Source organism: Miniopterus natalensis, chromosome 12 (genome assembly GCF_054644295.1).
Source record: "Miniopterus natalensis isolate mMinNat1 chromosome 12, mMinNat1.hap1, whole genome shotgun sequence".
NCBI classification, from domain to species: domain Eukaryota; kingdom Metazoa; phylum Chordata; class Mammalia; order Chiroptera; family Miniopteridae; genus Miniopterus; species Miniopterus natalensis.
Window position 1 is genome coordinate 7,295,644 of NC_142092.1, and position 16,811 is coordinate 7,312,454.

The window sequence follows — 16,811 nt, forward strand, 5'->3', positions numbered from 1 at the left end:
CTTAATATAATATTATTTTATGCTTGTATAACCTTCACACATTCCAAACTGAAATGTTTCAGTATGTTTATAAAACAGTCTCTTAAATTTAAATTTGTTAACTAACATAAAAGTCGTTGTGTTGAAACGGGCCAGTGCTAGGTCACTGTATGGTGTTGGTTAACAGGTTTGCTTAGGGTGTCTGGTTGAGGGGTGTCCTGGTTAACCATGAGAATTGTAGTCAGACATTGCAACAACTTGGTAATGCAGTACTCTTACTCCATAGAAATCACTCTTTTCCATTTAAAGATTGAGAACCTCGACCCTCGAGGCATTCAGCTGTCAGCTCTCTTCATGAGTGGCGTGGACATGGCCCTGTTTGCAAACGACGCATGTGGCCAGCCTGTGCCCTGGGAACACTGCTGTCCTTGGATGTATTTTGATGGGAAGCTCTTCCAGTCCAAGCTCCTCAAAGCAAGCCGGGAAAAGACCCCACTCATCGACCTCTGTGATGGTCAGGTCAGTTGCAGGACCACAGTCTGGTGGAGGTGGGGAGGAGCATCTGGCCACCTTTAAACAGAGGGAAATACCGCTCACTGGCTAATTGGTAATCTTTCATATCAAATTTGTAATGACCCCATGCAACAGGATTCTGTTTTAGATTGGGCACAGCCCCTTGTGTGAGTCATGTCAATTCAGTGTCCATGAGATACACAGTCCATTCAATATTCATTAATCACCATAATTATGTTCTATGAATTTGTCTCAAGCATTGTATTAGCAGATATTGCACCTCACTTCTTAGGAGAAATACAAGGTTAGGTTCCTTTGATCCTCTGGTCACAATATCTTTGTCAACCAATCAACACATAACCTTGTTTATGTGTGTTTCTGTTTAAAGACATCTTATTGAATATACATTGTTAATTCGCTCACATTGAACTCAGGCCAGCAGCGCTGTAACTCAGCCTGAACAAAGCTCATCTACATGTATTTTCTCCATGAGGCACATCACAGCCTGGCACTTAGGAACATGGACAGCACTCAGCACTGTACTTGGGGCCATGTCAGACAGCAAAGTCACCCACAAAAAATTTTAAAACGGCACTAAGTAGATGGCGAACAGGACACTTGCTTGTAGTGGAAAAGCTGAGACAAAAAGGCAGCGTCACCTTCTTCAACCTCAGCTGGCAGCCCAAAGTGTCCCCTGCTCTGCATGTCTGCACATGACCGTGAGAATGCCACAGTACTGATTTGGGGTTACCAGTACATTTTAGCAAGTAGGTGAATTCACGGATGTGGAGCTCATGAACAATGAGGATCAGCTCTGCTTTTTTAAATTCTGGTTTAAAAATAAAGTGAAGTAGGTTATCGGGTTATTTTGTCCCATTGCCTAAAAGAGGCTCAGATTGGCTTCAAGCCTTTAAACTTTAGACTGCAAAGCATGCAGATTTACTACGGAGTAAGCAGATTTTCAGATTCTGGTTAAAGATTGGTTGTCCACAAGGCACTCCAGTTGAATGTTTGGGTCGCTAAATGAGCTTCGTTCGGGCTGCAGTATAGCACTACTGGCCTTGAAGTCAATGAAACAGGCAATTTGTATATTCCTCATCAGTTCAGGCTGTTGTTTTTCATGACCTAATGAACATGTAGTGATAGAATAGTCTTCTCAGAGCAGCTTTGCAGACTGGTCTGGTCCCATCCTGGAGAGAGAGCTCTAGGCTTCCCTTAAGAAACCTCTATCACTCTGCACTGCAGTTCGCTATCTGTAAAATGCAGTGAATACCTGACCTAATACTAAAGAGGCAGGAAGTCAGCTTTAAAGATGTGAACTAGGCATCATCTATCCTGCAGTGCGTGAGTGGAAGGAAGGAAAACTGTGGGTGAGATGTCTTGATTTAGCCTTTGATTTTGAGAGCGAAATCCACAGTTTCAGTAATAGCTTTTAGGGTAAATGGTTCTCACCTAAAGATATGCTCAGACAGTAGGAATTCATGTTTGTTTATGAGATTAAGAGGTATCTTATTTTTGCAATTTTGCTCTTGTCGTCATCTTTGTAATCTGCAAACAAGTACTGCTGAGCAGACTGCCTGTTTCCGGGTAAATAACTAGACATGGCACAGCAACCTATGTCATTTCTTTTCTGTTCATTCCAATTCAACTGGAACCTTGTGAATCACATGCTGGTGCTTGACTTGCAGGCTGAGCAAGCTGCCAAGGTAGAAAAGATGCGGCAGAGCATCCTGGAAGGGCTGAACTTCTCCCGGCAGAGCCTCCCGCTCCCCTTCCCACCGCCCTCTGCGCTGCCTTTCTACCCCACTTCTGTGTACCCACGGCACTTCGGGCCTGTCCCCCCAGCTCAGGGCCGAGGGCGGGGCTTTGCAGGTGAGTATGTCCACCACTGCAGGTAGGGCCTTGCTGGTGTGGGAAGACAGACGCACACACAGCTTGCGGGCCTTGGTGGGCCATGTCTTGTCATGTTGAGACTTTGTAATTAACTGTCAGGCTTAGTTATGGAAGGAGCAAATTGATCCCAGAAGAGATTCTGAGAAAGGGAGCTACAGAAACTGTGGCAGAGATGAGATTTTAAAATCAGCCATTATGGCTGAAAACTCTGCTTATACTATGATTTAAGATTTTCTCTCATGTGAGGTCAGGGGAGCCCTCCTCTGCTAAGGCCACTGACTGGGCCATGTGATAGTGCCTGGTTGCAGGAGGCTCCTTTAGTATCGTTGAAGGTGACATGTCAGTGTTCTGGTGTTGACAAGAGGGGTTTGGGAGACCCCTCCCTGGCAGTTGATGGTATAAGAACAAAAACTGGAGGAAATGGGGATCACTCTGCCTGAAAGCCCACCGGGGACTCTCCCCTGAACCTGGTTGCTCATGGCTTCTCCCATCTTTCTCCACCCGGGTCCCACAGGAGTCTGTGGCTTTGGAGGCCCCTATGGGGAAACTGTAGCAACAGGCGCTTACCGTGCCTTCCGCGTGGCGACGGCAGCAGGACACTGTGGAGCCTTCTCAGGCAGTGACGGCAGCAGGACTAGCAAGTCGCAGGGTGGTAATTATGCCATGCCTCCTCCTAGAGCTTCTGCCCACCAGCAGCTTCCCTGCTCCTCTGGCTCCTCTTCTGTCCTGACTCTAGCAGCACATTCTTTCCATGGGGCCCCTGCCCTGGCATTTGTTTCTGCTCCTTTCCCAGCCCCTGTCTGCCCGGGTCTCTGCAGCAGCTTTGCTGTGGCCCATCTCTGCCTGCCTTCTGGGCTATCATGTGTCCATACACAGCATTTGTGTGCACCTGGCCCTCTAGCCTCCTGTGACAGAACCCGTTGCCCAGTAATACCCAGTGATATGTCTTTCCCACTTTATTCCCGGACAGCCTGTCTTGGTAAAGAGGAGTATGCAGGTATAGAAGATTTAAGGCCACAGTTGAATTCCTGGCTAAAAACTTACCACAGTTTGAAACATTTTAAAAGAAACATCTGATATTAGATATATAAATCAGTTTGTTTATTTTAAATTCCCATTGCTTCTCTTCTCACTTGTATTAGGCTTACAATGGAGAAAAAAATCTTAATATTTAGTTTTGAAATAATGTCTTGTGATTTTGCTGTAATTTGAAGCCTGTGACTTGTGGCTTTGTCACAAGTCCTGCATTTGGGGATTGCAGATTTAAACCAGGCCATCGAGTCTACATTACAAAGTTATTCAGATATATGTTAAGTAACTTTGAGGATAGGCAGGCCTTTTTCTTTGAACCAGGAATGTTTCCCCAGCTCATTTACTTGGGTGCTTACAGAGGCTTGTGAGAGAAATCTTATGTAGCAGTGAGACTCTCACAGATGAGTGCAGCCCCTCTGTGGCCGCAGGAGCATTTATCCCTCCCCACTGGACTTGCATGCCCCTTTCTTGCCTCCCCTAGGTTCTCCTGGCTGTCAGCGCTTTCTTCTTCCTGTCCCTCTGTCATGCGGTACACAGTGAGGTGTGTTCTGCTTCACAGTTGGCTCAGCTCCTCACAGCCCTGGCCTGGAATCTCCTGCTAGCCTGCAGTTGGGGTAGAGCATGGGGGTCGGGGAAATCTTAGGGTGAAAATGACAAGAGGAGCCTGCATTCTAACTTCCCCCAATTTGTGCCTGGAACTCAGATATGCACTGTCCAGGGTAGTAGCCACTGGCCACAGGTGGCTCTCAAGCACTTGAGCTATCACTCATCCAACCTGAGCTGTGTCCTAAGTGAAAAGTGCACTTTGTTTTAAAGACTTAATACAGAAAAAAAAATGCAAAATATCTCAATAGTTTTTTATATTGATTACATGTTGAAATTATATTGTATATATTCAGTTAAAGAAAATAGATATTGTTAATACTTATTTCACATGTTTCTTTGTATTTTTATGGTGTGGCCACTAAAAAACGCAAGACTTGTCATAGATTTTGTTGGACAGCACCACCTGGCTGCTAAATCACCATGGCTAACACCTTGGTGATGAGAGTTTATTAGTGTAGCCATCTTCCAGAAAATAAGATGCTTGAGAGTCTTTTCTGTTTTGTTTTTATCAGAAATTTTGCTAACAGTTAATTATTTGAGATTTTTTTTTTTTGGTAAGTCAGAAAACCTTAGAATATGCAGGCTACCGGTAATTAATAGAAGTTAGTGTGTACAGAAAATTCACGACCCAGCATAAGGGAATTCTAATTTAACAATCTAATAAATTTCCATAATGTTTGGTTAAGGTAGTAAACTTAGAAGTTATTATCCAAAGAGAAGATAATATGTAGAATCGGTGCCATCTGCACCCAGGACAGTACATGATGGACTGTAGCTCCATCTCTTGCACTTCAGTTGTAACCTATTTCAGTTGTCATGGATTCTTTGAGTAGCCAACACATTGGTCTTACTGTCAGGTGTATTTGTAACAACAGTTAAACCCATTAAAATCAAACGGTGTGCACATAGATATTCCATATAATAAACAAGCCTTCACAAAGCAAGAGGAAGGGCTTCATGCAAAGCATAGACCACAGCTGAAAAGAAAACACTTCCCTATTTTTCTTTCCCATTCTTAATTCTGGAATTGTAAAGGTGCTGTTTTGTTCTTGTCTATTTTTTTGTGTAGGAATCCAACCTATACCTTCTCAGGGAGGAAAGCTAGAAATAGCTGGCACCGTGGTCGGCCACTGGGCTGGGAGCAGAAGGGGCCGCGGGGGCCGTGGGCCTTTCCCCCTACAGGTCGTTTCTGTTGGAGGACCAGCAAGAGGGTAAGTGCTAAACAATGAAAATGTATTTAATTTATATAAACTAAAAAACAGCCTCTTACTTGCTTTTTTTCAGTTATGAGTTTACTAGAAACATTTTTATATCATTAAATACACTCTTCTTTGTAATGTTCTTAGTGGTTATATAGTATTGCATTATATACATATATACTATATATATGTAATTATTTAAATTAAGTAATTATCCACACTTTATTCAATTAACTATTTTATAATGTTTAAAACAGTAGCATTTTTCAAGTGTATTATTTTTCAAATTGCATGCACTGGATGTGAACCAAAAAAATAAGATTGATTCCTTGGAATTGATCTTTGGCATGTCCATGATTTAATCAACTCAATGCTTCCTGTAAGCATAAGATTAGAAACCTTTAAATCCATTTGATATTATTTTAAATGTTTTAAATGCTGTTTGTAACAGAGTCAAGTCTCTCTGCTTTTGTCCTTACTCTTCAGGCGTCCAAGAGGAGTTATTTCCACCCCTGTGATCAGAACATTTGGAAGAGGTGGGAGGTACTATGGCAGAGGTTATAAAAACCAGGGTGTGATTCAGGTAATAACATGACACAATGTGAGTGCTGGTTCACTTCCTGGTGGTCTTGTCTTCCAGGCTAGTGTTTTACTGTGGGGGGGGAGGGGGGGAGGGGGTTGGGACGTTTCTGTGGAACATCTAACTTGATGGTCCTCACCAGCTGTTAAGTCCCTCAAATAATTTCCATGAGGTTTGTACTCAGGTTCACAGCTGCTTATAGGAATTTACTTAGCATAATCCAGGGACATTGGATTATAAATTTTTTGAGCATAATCCAGGAACATTGGAGCATAAATCCAGGGTGTTTATATTAGGAAACATTATTAAGTAAATAACATTTAGGATTTAAAAAGAAAATCATGACTTTTAGTGCTAGAACAGTATGTCTGTTTCTCCTCCTGGACCATCTTGACTAACTTCTCCATGAAAGGATTAGCCCAAGAGGAAACAAATCATGTGCTTATCTTCAGAAAAGAGCTAGAACTTTCTTCCACTTTGTGTATACCATTATAGGACCTGGATCCTGGTGAATTTCCTCTTAAGAATGTTATCAGTCAGCTTTAACACTGTAGTATGTTGTCTCACTTCTTGAATTACAGCATTTAATCAAAATGTAGTTTATTCCGATGCTATTCATGTAAACATTAAGAGGAGTGCATGCACTCTTGTTACTCATATTAATAAACCATATTTAGAAACTTAATTGGCCAACAGAAGATAAAACTGCCTTTACCAGGTGATCTTAGCACCTTGGTCACTTGTTACAATAAAATACATCAAGTTAAGTACAGAGGCAGTCCCTTCCCTGAAAGTGGGGCGCAGGCAGCCCCTTCCCAGCACAGCATCCGGCAAGGGATGGGACTTGGCTCCTGACCTCCCCGCCCCCCCAGGCCCACCCTGACCTTCCTCTGCCTTTACAGAGATGCATTTTGAACCAAAGGCAATCTTAGCCTCTCAACACGTCTAGAACAGGGAGCCACAATAAGGTTGTGGCTCCCTCCCAGAACCCTTCCTGTAAAAATGGCCCTTGTGTTACTCTCATCCTTAGAGGATAACGAGGCCTTTTCCTGAGCCGGTGGTAGAGACTGTGGCCCCACATAGTTTAAACACTTTATTTTAATATAAAACATACATACTTTGAAAATTTTCTTAGGTAAGTCAGAAAACCTTAGCATATGCAGGCTACTGGTAATTAATAGAAGTTAGTGCATACAGTGAATCTGTGACCCAGCATAAGGGAATTCTAATTTAACAATCCAATAAATTCTCAAAAACCACACCAAACAGATGTATAGCTTAATTAGCTATCAGGCAATGCCATGTGCCGTCACTGGATGAACAGCACCACCAGCCATACAGAGAGCCCTTGCTCCGTATCCCAGTGCCTCCCTCCACCTAAATAACCATGACCTAGAACTGTTCTCGGTTCTCTCGTGCCATCTCTGTGGTCTCATTGTTCTGTGTGGTGTCCCTGGCCGCGGTAGTTTTGTGCATTTTCTTTGCTTGCTGTCTCTCAGCCTCCCTCCCTTTCTTGTCCTTTACTTCATCTGTGGAAGCACAGCCCAGGCACAGCCTGACAGAGCTCTGGATTCACTGCACGCGCTCAGTGCCATTCCCGTGCGGCTCTGCTTACATCTTCCTTACCCACTGGTAGCTGGGTCTGGGTGCTGCCTTGTTTTCGGGTTTGTCCCTGCGGCTGCGTGCTCTCATGTCTGCTTGTCTATTTTTGTGTGTTGGACCCTGTTAGTGTCTCAGTGTCTAGACTCATTCATTCACTAGGGATGGCAGAACAAAGATGTTCTCAACCCATTATTTATTTTTCTTTATTTATTGGAGTATTTTTATAAATAGATGCTTCTGGTGCTCGAGTATTATAGCCCTTACAGGAGAGGCAAGGTCTGCATGTGATGCTGCAGTCACCTTGCCTGTACTAGGCTGCTGGGCCCTTTAGCTGTGACATGAGGACCTTGGTAGCTTTCTTCCTAGGGTGTCACCCAGCCCAGGGGACCTGCAACTGCCACTTCTCTTAGTTTCTTGGTTTCTTCAGTGGGAAACAGCTTTTCAAGACCATAGTATAGGCACTGATACACTCTGACTGCCATGGGGTGGTCACTGTCCCTGGCGCTCTGTGTACACAAGCACAGCTCCATTTCTTCATACATGAACATGCACACACACACACGTATGTTTTCTACTATATATATTGTTAAGATGGAGTCCTCATACCAGTGTTTCCAATTCAAACTGAGGACTAGGCGCTTTCACTTGGCCTCTTCATTGTCTGGATGTCCTTTTTTCACACCACGTCATGACTTACGGGTTTTTCCTAGAAAAGAGCTAGAGGGGATGGTATGCACATCATGTATGCTGTGTGCACACATGTATACATGCATACTGCTGCCTTTTTCTTTTCAGTGAAAACCTCAAGAGTTTATTTATATTGACTCAATTCAGATTTACCACCTCAGAAATTTACTTAACCTTTGCTGTTTATATCTGCATATGCTTCCATCCTGAGGATCTTGGTTCCTAAGAACCCAGGGAATAATTAACTTAGAATGTCCTATGTTGTACACACAGGCAGCTCAGAACATTAATATTGCCATCACCAGCACCATCACTGAGGACAGGTAAAATGTTGGTATATGCCTCCCCCATCCCATTTCTTGCATTAAAAAAGCAACAACAGCAGTGTTGTAATTGTCTGCATTGTCCAAGCATACAGCAGTGACCTGCTTCATTCTTCCTTTAGCCTCATTTGTCTAGGTTCTGTACATCTCTGCATCCCAGGCCTCACCAGCCTATGTCTGGAGGTCCATTTTGTCCCTCTGAGGCTATTTCTCGACTCAATTCCTCAGGGAGGACTTTTGGAAAAAATACTCTGTTTGAAAAGTTGTTTTCCTAACATAGGGATACCTTGGAGATATTGTGGGTTTGTTTCCAGACCACTGCAGTAAAGTGAGTACCACAACAAAGAGAGTTGTAATCTTTTTGCTGGTGGAGGGTCTTGCCTTCAGTTTGTAAAAATGTAACATTTGTGAAGCACAGTAAAGCAAAGAGCAGTAAAGCAAGGTATGTCTGTCTGTTCTTGAAAACATTGACTCACATTTCCTCCCTAAGTATCTTACATCTATGTCATTCTCTTCTGTCATAAAGCTTTGCTGTCAAAGACCGATAATCTAATTGTCTTTCCCTTTAAAGCCATTTGCTGTTTTGACTTAAATGCCCAAATTGTTTTCCGTTTTTCTATCAAAGTTTAGTGATGCACCCTGCTGCTGGTTGCTCTGGGTCAGTGCACTCAGTACTGGACACGCTCTTTTAAACACGGTTTCAAATCTTGTTTTGCATCAGGAAGTTTTCTTGAATTACCAGTTTTTCATTTCTGTGCTTTTTCTTTGCTTGTAATCTCTGGTGCTCCTGTTTTCCTAGTCCTTCTGGGTCCGTCTTCACTCTTGATTTCTTTTTCTCTTTTCCTTTCTTTTTTTGATATAACTCACAAAACATAAAATTCACCTGTTGAAAGTGTACAATTCTCAAGGTCATGCAGTAGTTACCACTAATTCCAGAACATTCATCACTCCAGGAAGAAACCACATACTCAAGAGCAGTCACTATCCCCTGCCCTGCACACCCCTATCCCCTGACCACCACATATCTGCTTTGTGTCTTGGTGGACTTACTCTCTGTACCTTTCATGTCAGTGCATGTGTGGCACATACCAGCACTTCATTCCTTTTCTTTGTTGAGTTACGATCTATTGTGTGGATTGGCCACACTTGGTTTATTCATTCATCAGTTCATGGACGTTCAGGTTGTTTTTATCTTGGGGCTGTTATGAATAATGCTGCTATGAATGGATATGTGTGTGTGTGTGTGTGTGTGTATAATTTCAGTTTTTTCCCTCCAGTTTTACTGAGATATAATCGTTATATTAGTTTCAGGTATACAACATAATTTGTATACATTGCAAAATGATCACCACATTAAATCTAGTTAAAATCCATAAACTTACATAATTTTAAAAGTTTCTTTTTGTGATGAGGACTTTTAAGATCTACTCTCTTAGCAACCTTCAAATATAGGGAGGAGCAAAAGTAGGTTTATAGTTCGTATGGAAAATAATATAAGTAATAATACAAGAATAAACTGTATTTTGCATACTCATAGCTATAAACCCACTTTTACCCCACCCTGTACAACAGAATATTATTAACTAGAGTCATTATGGACAAGGTTTTGTGTGGACACGTTTTGCATTCTCTTGGCTATATAGGTAAGAATGAATTCTCACATGGTAGTTCAGTTTAACTAATTGAGGAACCACCAAACTGTTTTTCCAAAGTGGCTGTGCCATTTTCCATTCCTACCAGCAATGTCAGAGTTCTGGTTTCTCCACATTCTCACCAACACTTTCTGTTATTTGTCTTCGAGTTTAGCTGTCTCAGGTAGTATGAGGTAGTATCAAATGTAGTTATTTAATTTGTTGAAAGTATTACAGATGTCCGTCGTACCTCCTCACCCCATTGACCCTCTATACCCTGCTCCCCCCCTCCCCAGGCCTTCCCCACACAATATTGTCCCCCCCTCCCCAGGCCTTCCCCACACTTTCCCACGCTAGGCATGTACGCATATAAGTTCATTGGTTAATCTCCCCCCTGCCTCCTGCCCTGAAATACGTCAGTCTGTTGCATGCTTCTATGTCTCTGAATCGTTTTTGTTTGTCAGTTTATTTTGTTCATTAGATTCCACATATGAGTGAGATCACGTGATACTTATCTTTCTCTGCCTGGCTTATTTCGCTCAGCATAATTTTGATTTGCATTTCTCTATCTTTGTTTCTCTCTGATCTTAAAAATTGTTTCTTTTCACTTTCTTCAGGTATTAAGATGCTTATTTGGTGTATTTCTCCTAGTCTTTGTCATTCGAATAATCTTTTTCTTTTGAATTCTCCTCTAAGACTGTCGCCTCACTTTCTAGCTTTTCTTGGTGTGATTGGTGTACGTCCTGTCCTATCATAACCCGTTTTGAAATCAGAGGAAGCAGTCTTGGTCTTCTGTGGACATACTTTCTGACATAGTTCATAGACCACAGGAATGTTACTCCATTCCTTATTTTTCTATAGTGGCGTCACATGTGCTTCACCTTGGTACTTGCTGTGCTTAGTTTTAGGTTACATTAGTATTCTTGTATCTTGAGGACAGATAATGAAGGGCAGCTTGTCTCCTGAGAGTTTCTGACCTGTCCTCCTGTCTACGTTGTTCCCATCCTGGTGGGGCCAGTCCTAAGAGGATGTGTGCAGGGGAGGCAGTGCCGCCCTGTGCTTGTGGTCACTGGGTGGCAGGGACGCCTCACAGTGGCCCAGGCTTGCAGGAAGAATGGCTGTAGAGAGAGGTGCAAGCTGGCTTTCCTTCTCATTCCTCTTGCATCCTCCATGAATACCCCTCACCCCCCTAGAGTAACTGTGGGGAGGCTCCTAGTAAAGAGGCCCCTGATGCAGTTCCTGCAGCAGGTGTGAGGGGCTGCTCCCCACCACTGGCAGTACCGCTGCAGGTATTTGTTTAGTCCAGCGAGTGTACTTTTTCCTTTGAGGTTTGAAAGCATGTACTTGATATCTTCAGTGTTATTTTTTGCCCCTTCTTGGCCCTCCTATATTTTATTCCTCCTATATTTTTATATTATTTATTTCAAGGTTCCAAGAAAATGACAGTAGTATAGACTTCTGGAAAAGTTTACATTAGTGTTTCTGAAGTCTAGGATTGAAAACTAAAATGAGAAGACCGTGTCTGACATGGAACCCAAAGGGGAACATGGTGACCACTGGTGTAGGAGAAGGCATCCCTAAGGTGAGGGTGATGGGCACCTTCAGCCCCATTTGGGCTGAGCAGGTGGCCTTCACCTTCAACTGGGAAAACACCTCAGAGTAGCAAGGACTAGAAGGCACTAGATGCATCGCCATCTTGTGTTGAAAGGGGGTGGGATGTGGAGCTGGAAGATCTATAAGCAGCTTACCTGTTCTGAGCCTGTTTTCTCATCTGAAAAATGACCATTTGAAGGTGAAGACCATCAATATTTTCTTCAGCAACAAGTCTCTGACGGAGGGTCTCAGCCCTGGCACTGTTACCCCTAGGGGACACTGGCTTTATTTGGAGACATGGTTAATTGTCACAGCTTGGGCTGCAAGTACTGAGGGCTTCTGTGGGCAGAGGCCATTAATGCTTCTCAACACCCTACAGTGCACCACACGGCCCGTGGCAGAATTATGAGGTCCACTGTGTCATGATGCCAGGTTGAAAAACCCATGCTCTAAGATGTAAGCAACTGAAAGATCTTTCTTCATGGTTCCTTACAGAGAGGCCTTATCTTTCAGGAAATGTGTTGAATCAGTCTCAACATTCATTTTTTTCCAGAGAATTGTTTTTAAATCTGTTAGAAGGGGGAGACCCATTCAGAAGAGATAAGCCACAAACACATGTAGCGATTATCAGTGCAAACTTTGTTCTTGCTGAGGTTTCCCAGCAAAGAGTGCATCATTCCTTCATTTCCCAGAAAAAATGGGCGTCCCTCTGCCTCATACGGGCAGGTGTGCCATTGGTGGTCATGGGGGACAGGTGTAGTCTGAAACTTCAGAGTAGACTTACTGAGGGGCGTTTTTTACTGTAAATGACTCGATGTTACACAAAAGGATTAGATAGGGCTCTTCAGGTGGATGTCCCTCATCATCAGGACATTAACTACAGGGACGCTGAGGGACAGGGACACAGGAGCAACTGCTGAGACAGGAGAAGCCTTTGCCAGATGAAGGTCCATCAGAAGCAAAGACACTATGTTAGAGAATGAGTAGAGAATGTACGTAGAGTATATAACAGAATGTACAGAGTGTATACAGACTTATAGAGTATATGGAGTATATAATAGAATGTATAGAGTGGAAAGTACATACACTCTATTCTATTCCTGAATCTGCAGCAAGCGCCATCAGGCCTCAGCACCCCTCTTTCCCACTGTTTATCAAAAGCTGCCTAATTGCTTGTGTAATTCATTTGAAACAGGGCAAGCCTCCTTATGCTGCTTCAGCAGAGGAAGTGGCCAAAGAACTGAAGTCAAGATCCGGGGAATCCAAGTCCTCTGCCATCTCTTCAGACGGGTCCCTGGCTGAAAACGGAGCGGTGGCTGAGAAGCCAGCTTCCCAGATGAATGGGAGTGCAGGCGACACCAGGGCCCCCAGCCACTCGGAAAGTGCCTTGAACAATGACTCTAAGACGTGCAATACAAATCCTCACTTAAATGCACTAAGCACAGACAGTGCTTGCCGTGGAGCTGATGCTCTGGAGGCAGCTGTCTTAAAGCAAGAAGAATAAACTTATTTTTTATAGAGGGTGAAGGATGCTGGAAGGGTAAGGATTTAGGAATATCTGGAGAGAAAGAGAGCCTACAGTTATGTACATTTTTTCCTTTCCGTAAGAGAAAAATGAGGACTTTGGAAATTCGGATCCCTCTTTGATATCAGAGATTTAAAAAACACATTTTTAGTTTTAACCAGTTGTAGTCAAAATGCTACAATAAACAAAAAGAGAAAGAAAATGAAGAGCATTTGACTCCCACTCTTAAAATGAAGTACACACAAAGTTTAAACTGGTTATGACAAAAGCCTATAGTTGTGTTTCTTGAACTATAAAGAAAACAAATTTTGGCAGTCTTTAAGTATATATAGCTTAAAATATCATTTTTAGCATCTGGCACCATATGTATGCCATTATCTTTGATTTTGCATTACTGTTCACAAGAAAGCTTTGTTTAAGGCTTTGATTTTATGATTATGAAAGAAATAAGGCACAACCACAGTTTTTCTTTCTTACTTAAATTTCATCACTGTTGATGTGGTTCTTTTGTGTTAAAAGAAAAAGTGCAACTATCAAAACAAAAAATTATAGAGTAATATTGCCGTTCTGCTGATTTTAAATATACAGTACATCATACATACTTTACAAGCAAGTTAAATGGAGATAAAGTTGAAATCATAGAAGATGCAAATGACCTTTCAAAATCAATACAATGTGTTCTGAAACTTTTTGTGACTTAAATACCATGCATCTGTGATCAATGAACTATGTGGTTTTGAATCGAACGTAGACCATTAGTGCTACTACTTGAGCTAAACTTCTGCATGGTTCATAATTTTTAAAGTGTGTAGTTAATATTATGCATGTTATTGTCCTTTCTTCCATTCTTACCAGTATGTGCCCATTTGCAAAACAAAAATGCTAATAATCAGTAATAGTCCTATAAAAGATGTTAACTCTGTTTAGTCATTGACTGATCTTGCTCTAACCTTAAAATTTTGTGATTATTGACCTCTGTTGCATTTATTCTAAAACACCCCAAAATTATCTAGCTGTTTCGAATATCAACATTACCCTGGTGTATTCACTGCTGTATGCATTATTGTTCTTTGTTGCTGTTTTATGCCTTCATATTAGCAAAATATGAAATTCTGTGAAAAACAAAAAAAAAAATCCCTTTGATCTTTAAAAAAAAAAACACCACCCCCCTTCTGTAGCAGGAAACAAATTGCTTGTTCTTGAGAACTTTCCCATCAAGAATTTAGTAGAAGCAGGTATACTTATATCATTTTGATGTTTTTGTTAATGTTTCCAAACAATGTACTTTGAAATCAGAATCACTTCTTATTCGTTTTCATATAATTCTCCTGATGCTCTTCATCACACATTAGTGATCAGAAACGAGATGTAATTCCCCAATCCCTGCCCGCAAGACTTGAGTAGGATCTTACTGTAAGTTGAAGGGAGTTTTGCCCTAACTCATGGATTGTGCAAGAATGAACTGCTGTTGGGTTTGACTGATTGTAGATGGGTTGTGGTGTGGTGTATTGAAGGCTATTGAATGCAACTTACAATGCTTAATAAAAATCTTTATTCTTTTAGTATAAAGTATGGCGTGGCTTTTAAATTCCTTGTATTTTACTGAGGTTTAATTCAAACTGAAACAGCTACTGAAGAACTTGGTCAAATAAATAAGACTGAGAAATATTTTGTCCTTTGCAAATAATTCCAGATTTCCAGCTCTAAAGAAACTTACATACATGGTTAATATGAAAATTATGCTGATCTGAGTTTCAGTTACAAAAAAGACCTGAGAGCAGGCTTAGAAATAGAAATTTATTTTTCTAAAAAAGCCCAAGGAAGAAATAAATTTGATTTTGATTAACCCCCCTTTTTTTAATTAGCCAAACCCATACTTTACTCGGATTTGTTTAGTTTTTACAAACAGTGTCCCTTTTTGTCCGGGGATCGACTGCGTTACACCGAGCTGTCCTGTCTCCCCGCCCTTCCTGCCGGGACAGCGTCAGGCCTTCCCGCGGCAGCCGAGGGCTGGGAGGGCCCTGTGCCGAACGTCCCTCGGTTGGAACTGGCCTGTTTTTCTCATGAGGCACGTGGGGCACGGAGTTAGCATGACCATCCCCGTGACCGGCCTTGGTCCCCGGGCTGTGTCGGTCGTCCCCCCTGCTGTGTGCTTTTGGGGGAGGGCCACTCTGCACCGCCCCTAGGAGCTGGGAGTTACGCTTAAGTACTTACATAAGTTATTTGGAGTTACTGTGCAAGGCAGAGTCCTGTCTTCTCCCCCGTTTCACCATGTTTTTACATCAGTGAGTTGTGGGTGCTTAGCACAAGACGGGGTGACTGAATACGTTTTTACTGGTATCTGTTTTCTGAGAACCCACTATAAATCTCTCGTGTTCCAACCACTTCAATAATGGTGCTAAAATAGGAAATGCTACTTTAGGAGCACTATTCTGGGGGTCTAACCCATTTAATCCTCACACAGTCCTATCAGGACGACACTTATCACCACCAGAGACGCTTTTTTACCTCGGGGGTGACGGCTAGGGGGCGGCGGCGGCCGGCCCGAGGCCGCGGCACTGCAGAGCCGGCCTCCGCTCGTCCTGCGCTCTTCCGCGGGCGCTGTCGGCGTCGCCGCCGCACGGGCTGCGCGCGCGCTCGGCGCCGACTGCGCGGGTCCGGGGCCGGAAGAGGAACCTGGCGGCGCCGGATGATTGGGAGACGCCTCTGCTCCGCCAGCCAAGCTGTGGGAGTCGGGGGAAGATGCAGGGTGGGCGCGGCTCCGCGCTTCCTGCCGGTGGGCGGAGGACGCAGTCACGTAGGGCGGGGCCTGCGTAAGGTGGGCGGGTACTTGCGTACTGTGCAGCCGGGCCTCGCTCAGGGCGAGGGGCGGGGCGGGGCGGGGCGGGGTAGGGCTGTCCGTCTGGCTCCCCTCGCCCGGCAGGGGCGTCGCGCGCGCCCCCTCTCGGAGGTCCGCGGTCCAGCGCCTCCGGCGCCGCCGCCCAGGCCCGCAGGCGGAGGCAGTGGCGTCGTCCTCACCGCGACCAGGGCTTTCCCTGCACGGTCAGTGCGCAAGTCATGGTTCCCCGAACCGGGCCGCGGAAGACCCCGCCGGAGCCGCACACCGTCCCCCCCGGGCAGCGCGCCCGCAGGCCGGAGCCCCGCGCCCCTGGGAGGGAGCGGGCCCGGAGGGAGGCTCGCGCGGGCCGGAAGCGCTGTCCGCCGGCGCTCGCGCTGCGCCCCCCCGACCCGCGCCGTCAGGGGTGGTGCTCGCGCGCCGCCCAGGGGGAGGGACCGCACCCCCGCGCTCGCACCGCGCCGTGTCGGCAAACCCCGCGCTCGCACCGCGGAGCCCGGCTGGACCGCCCTGGTCCGCGCTGTACTCCTTCAGTCCGGTGTCCGCTGCGGGCCCTCGTGGTGCACCGTGCGCCCGGTGCCCGGCCCTGCTCCCGAGGCCGGCGGCGCCGCCCCGCCGCGGCCCGGCGGCTCGTGCCTCGGGGCGGGTCCCCGCCGGGAGAACAGCGCGGTCGGACCCCGCGCGGCGCAGAGGGACGTGCGGGCACCGCGCTCGGCTGGGACACTCGGCTCCGCCCGCGCCCGGTGGGGCCTGCAGGGGCTTGGGCCGAATTCTGCCCAGGCATTGACCCTTTATTTCCTTCCTTAAAAATG

At 44.7% G+C, this 16,811-nt stretch overlaps 1 protein-coding gene across 2 annotated transcripts in view; it reads left to right on the top strand.

Moving 5' to 3' along the window:
- The window catches only part of FAM120A (family with sequence similarity 120 member A), a 96,523-nt gene extending 81,791 nt beyond the window's left edge, over positions 1–14,732 (top strand). Inside the window, exons 13-18 of one of the 2 annotated variants that reach the window (XM_016214323.2) lie at positions 289–498; positions 2,181–2,364; positions 2,900–3,037; positions 5,093–5,234; positions 5,709–5,805; positions 12,834–14,732. In XM_016214323.2, coding sequence (XP_016069809.2) covers positions 289–498; positions 2,181–2,364; positions 2,900–3,037; positions 5,093–5,234; positions 5,709–5,805; positions 12,834–13,142 — 1,080 coding nt within the window. In that variant the 3' untranslated portion in view covers positions 13,143–14,732. The remainder of the gene's footprint in view (positions 1–288; positions 499–2,180; positions 2,365–2,899; positions 3,038–5,092; positions 5,235–5,708; positions 5,806–12,833) is intronic. The other variant, XM_016214324.2, reaches the window with a different exon arrangement.
- Positions 14,733–16,811: the final 2,079 nt, after the last annotated feature.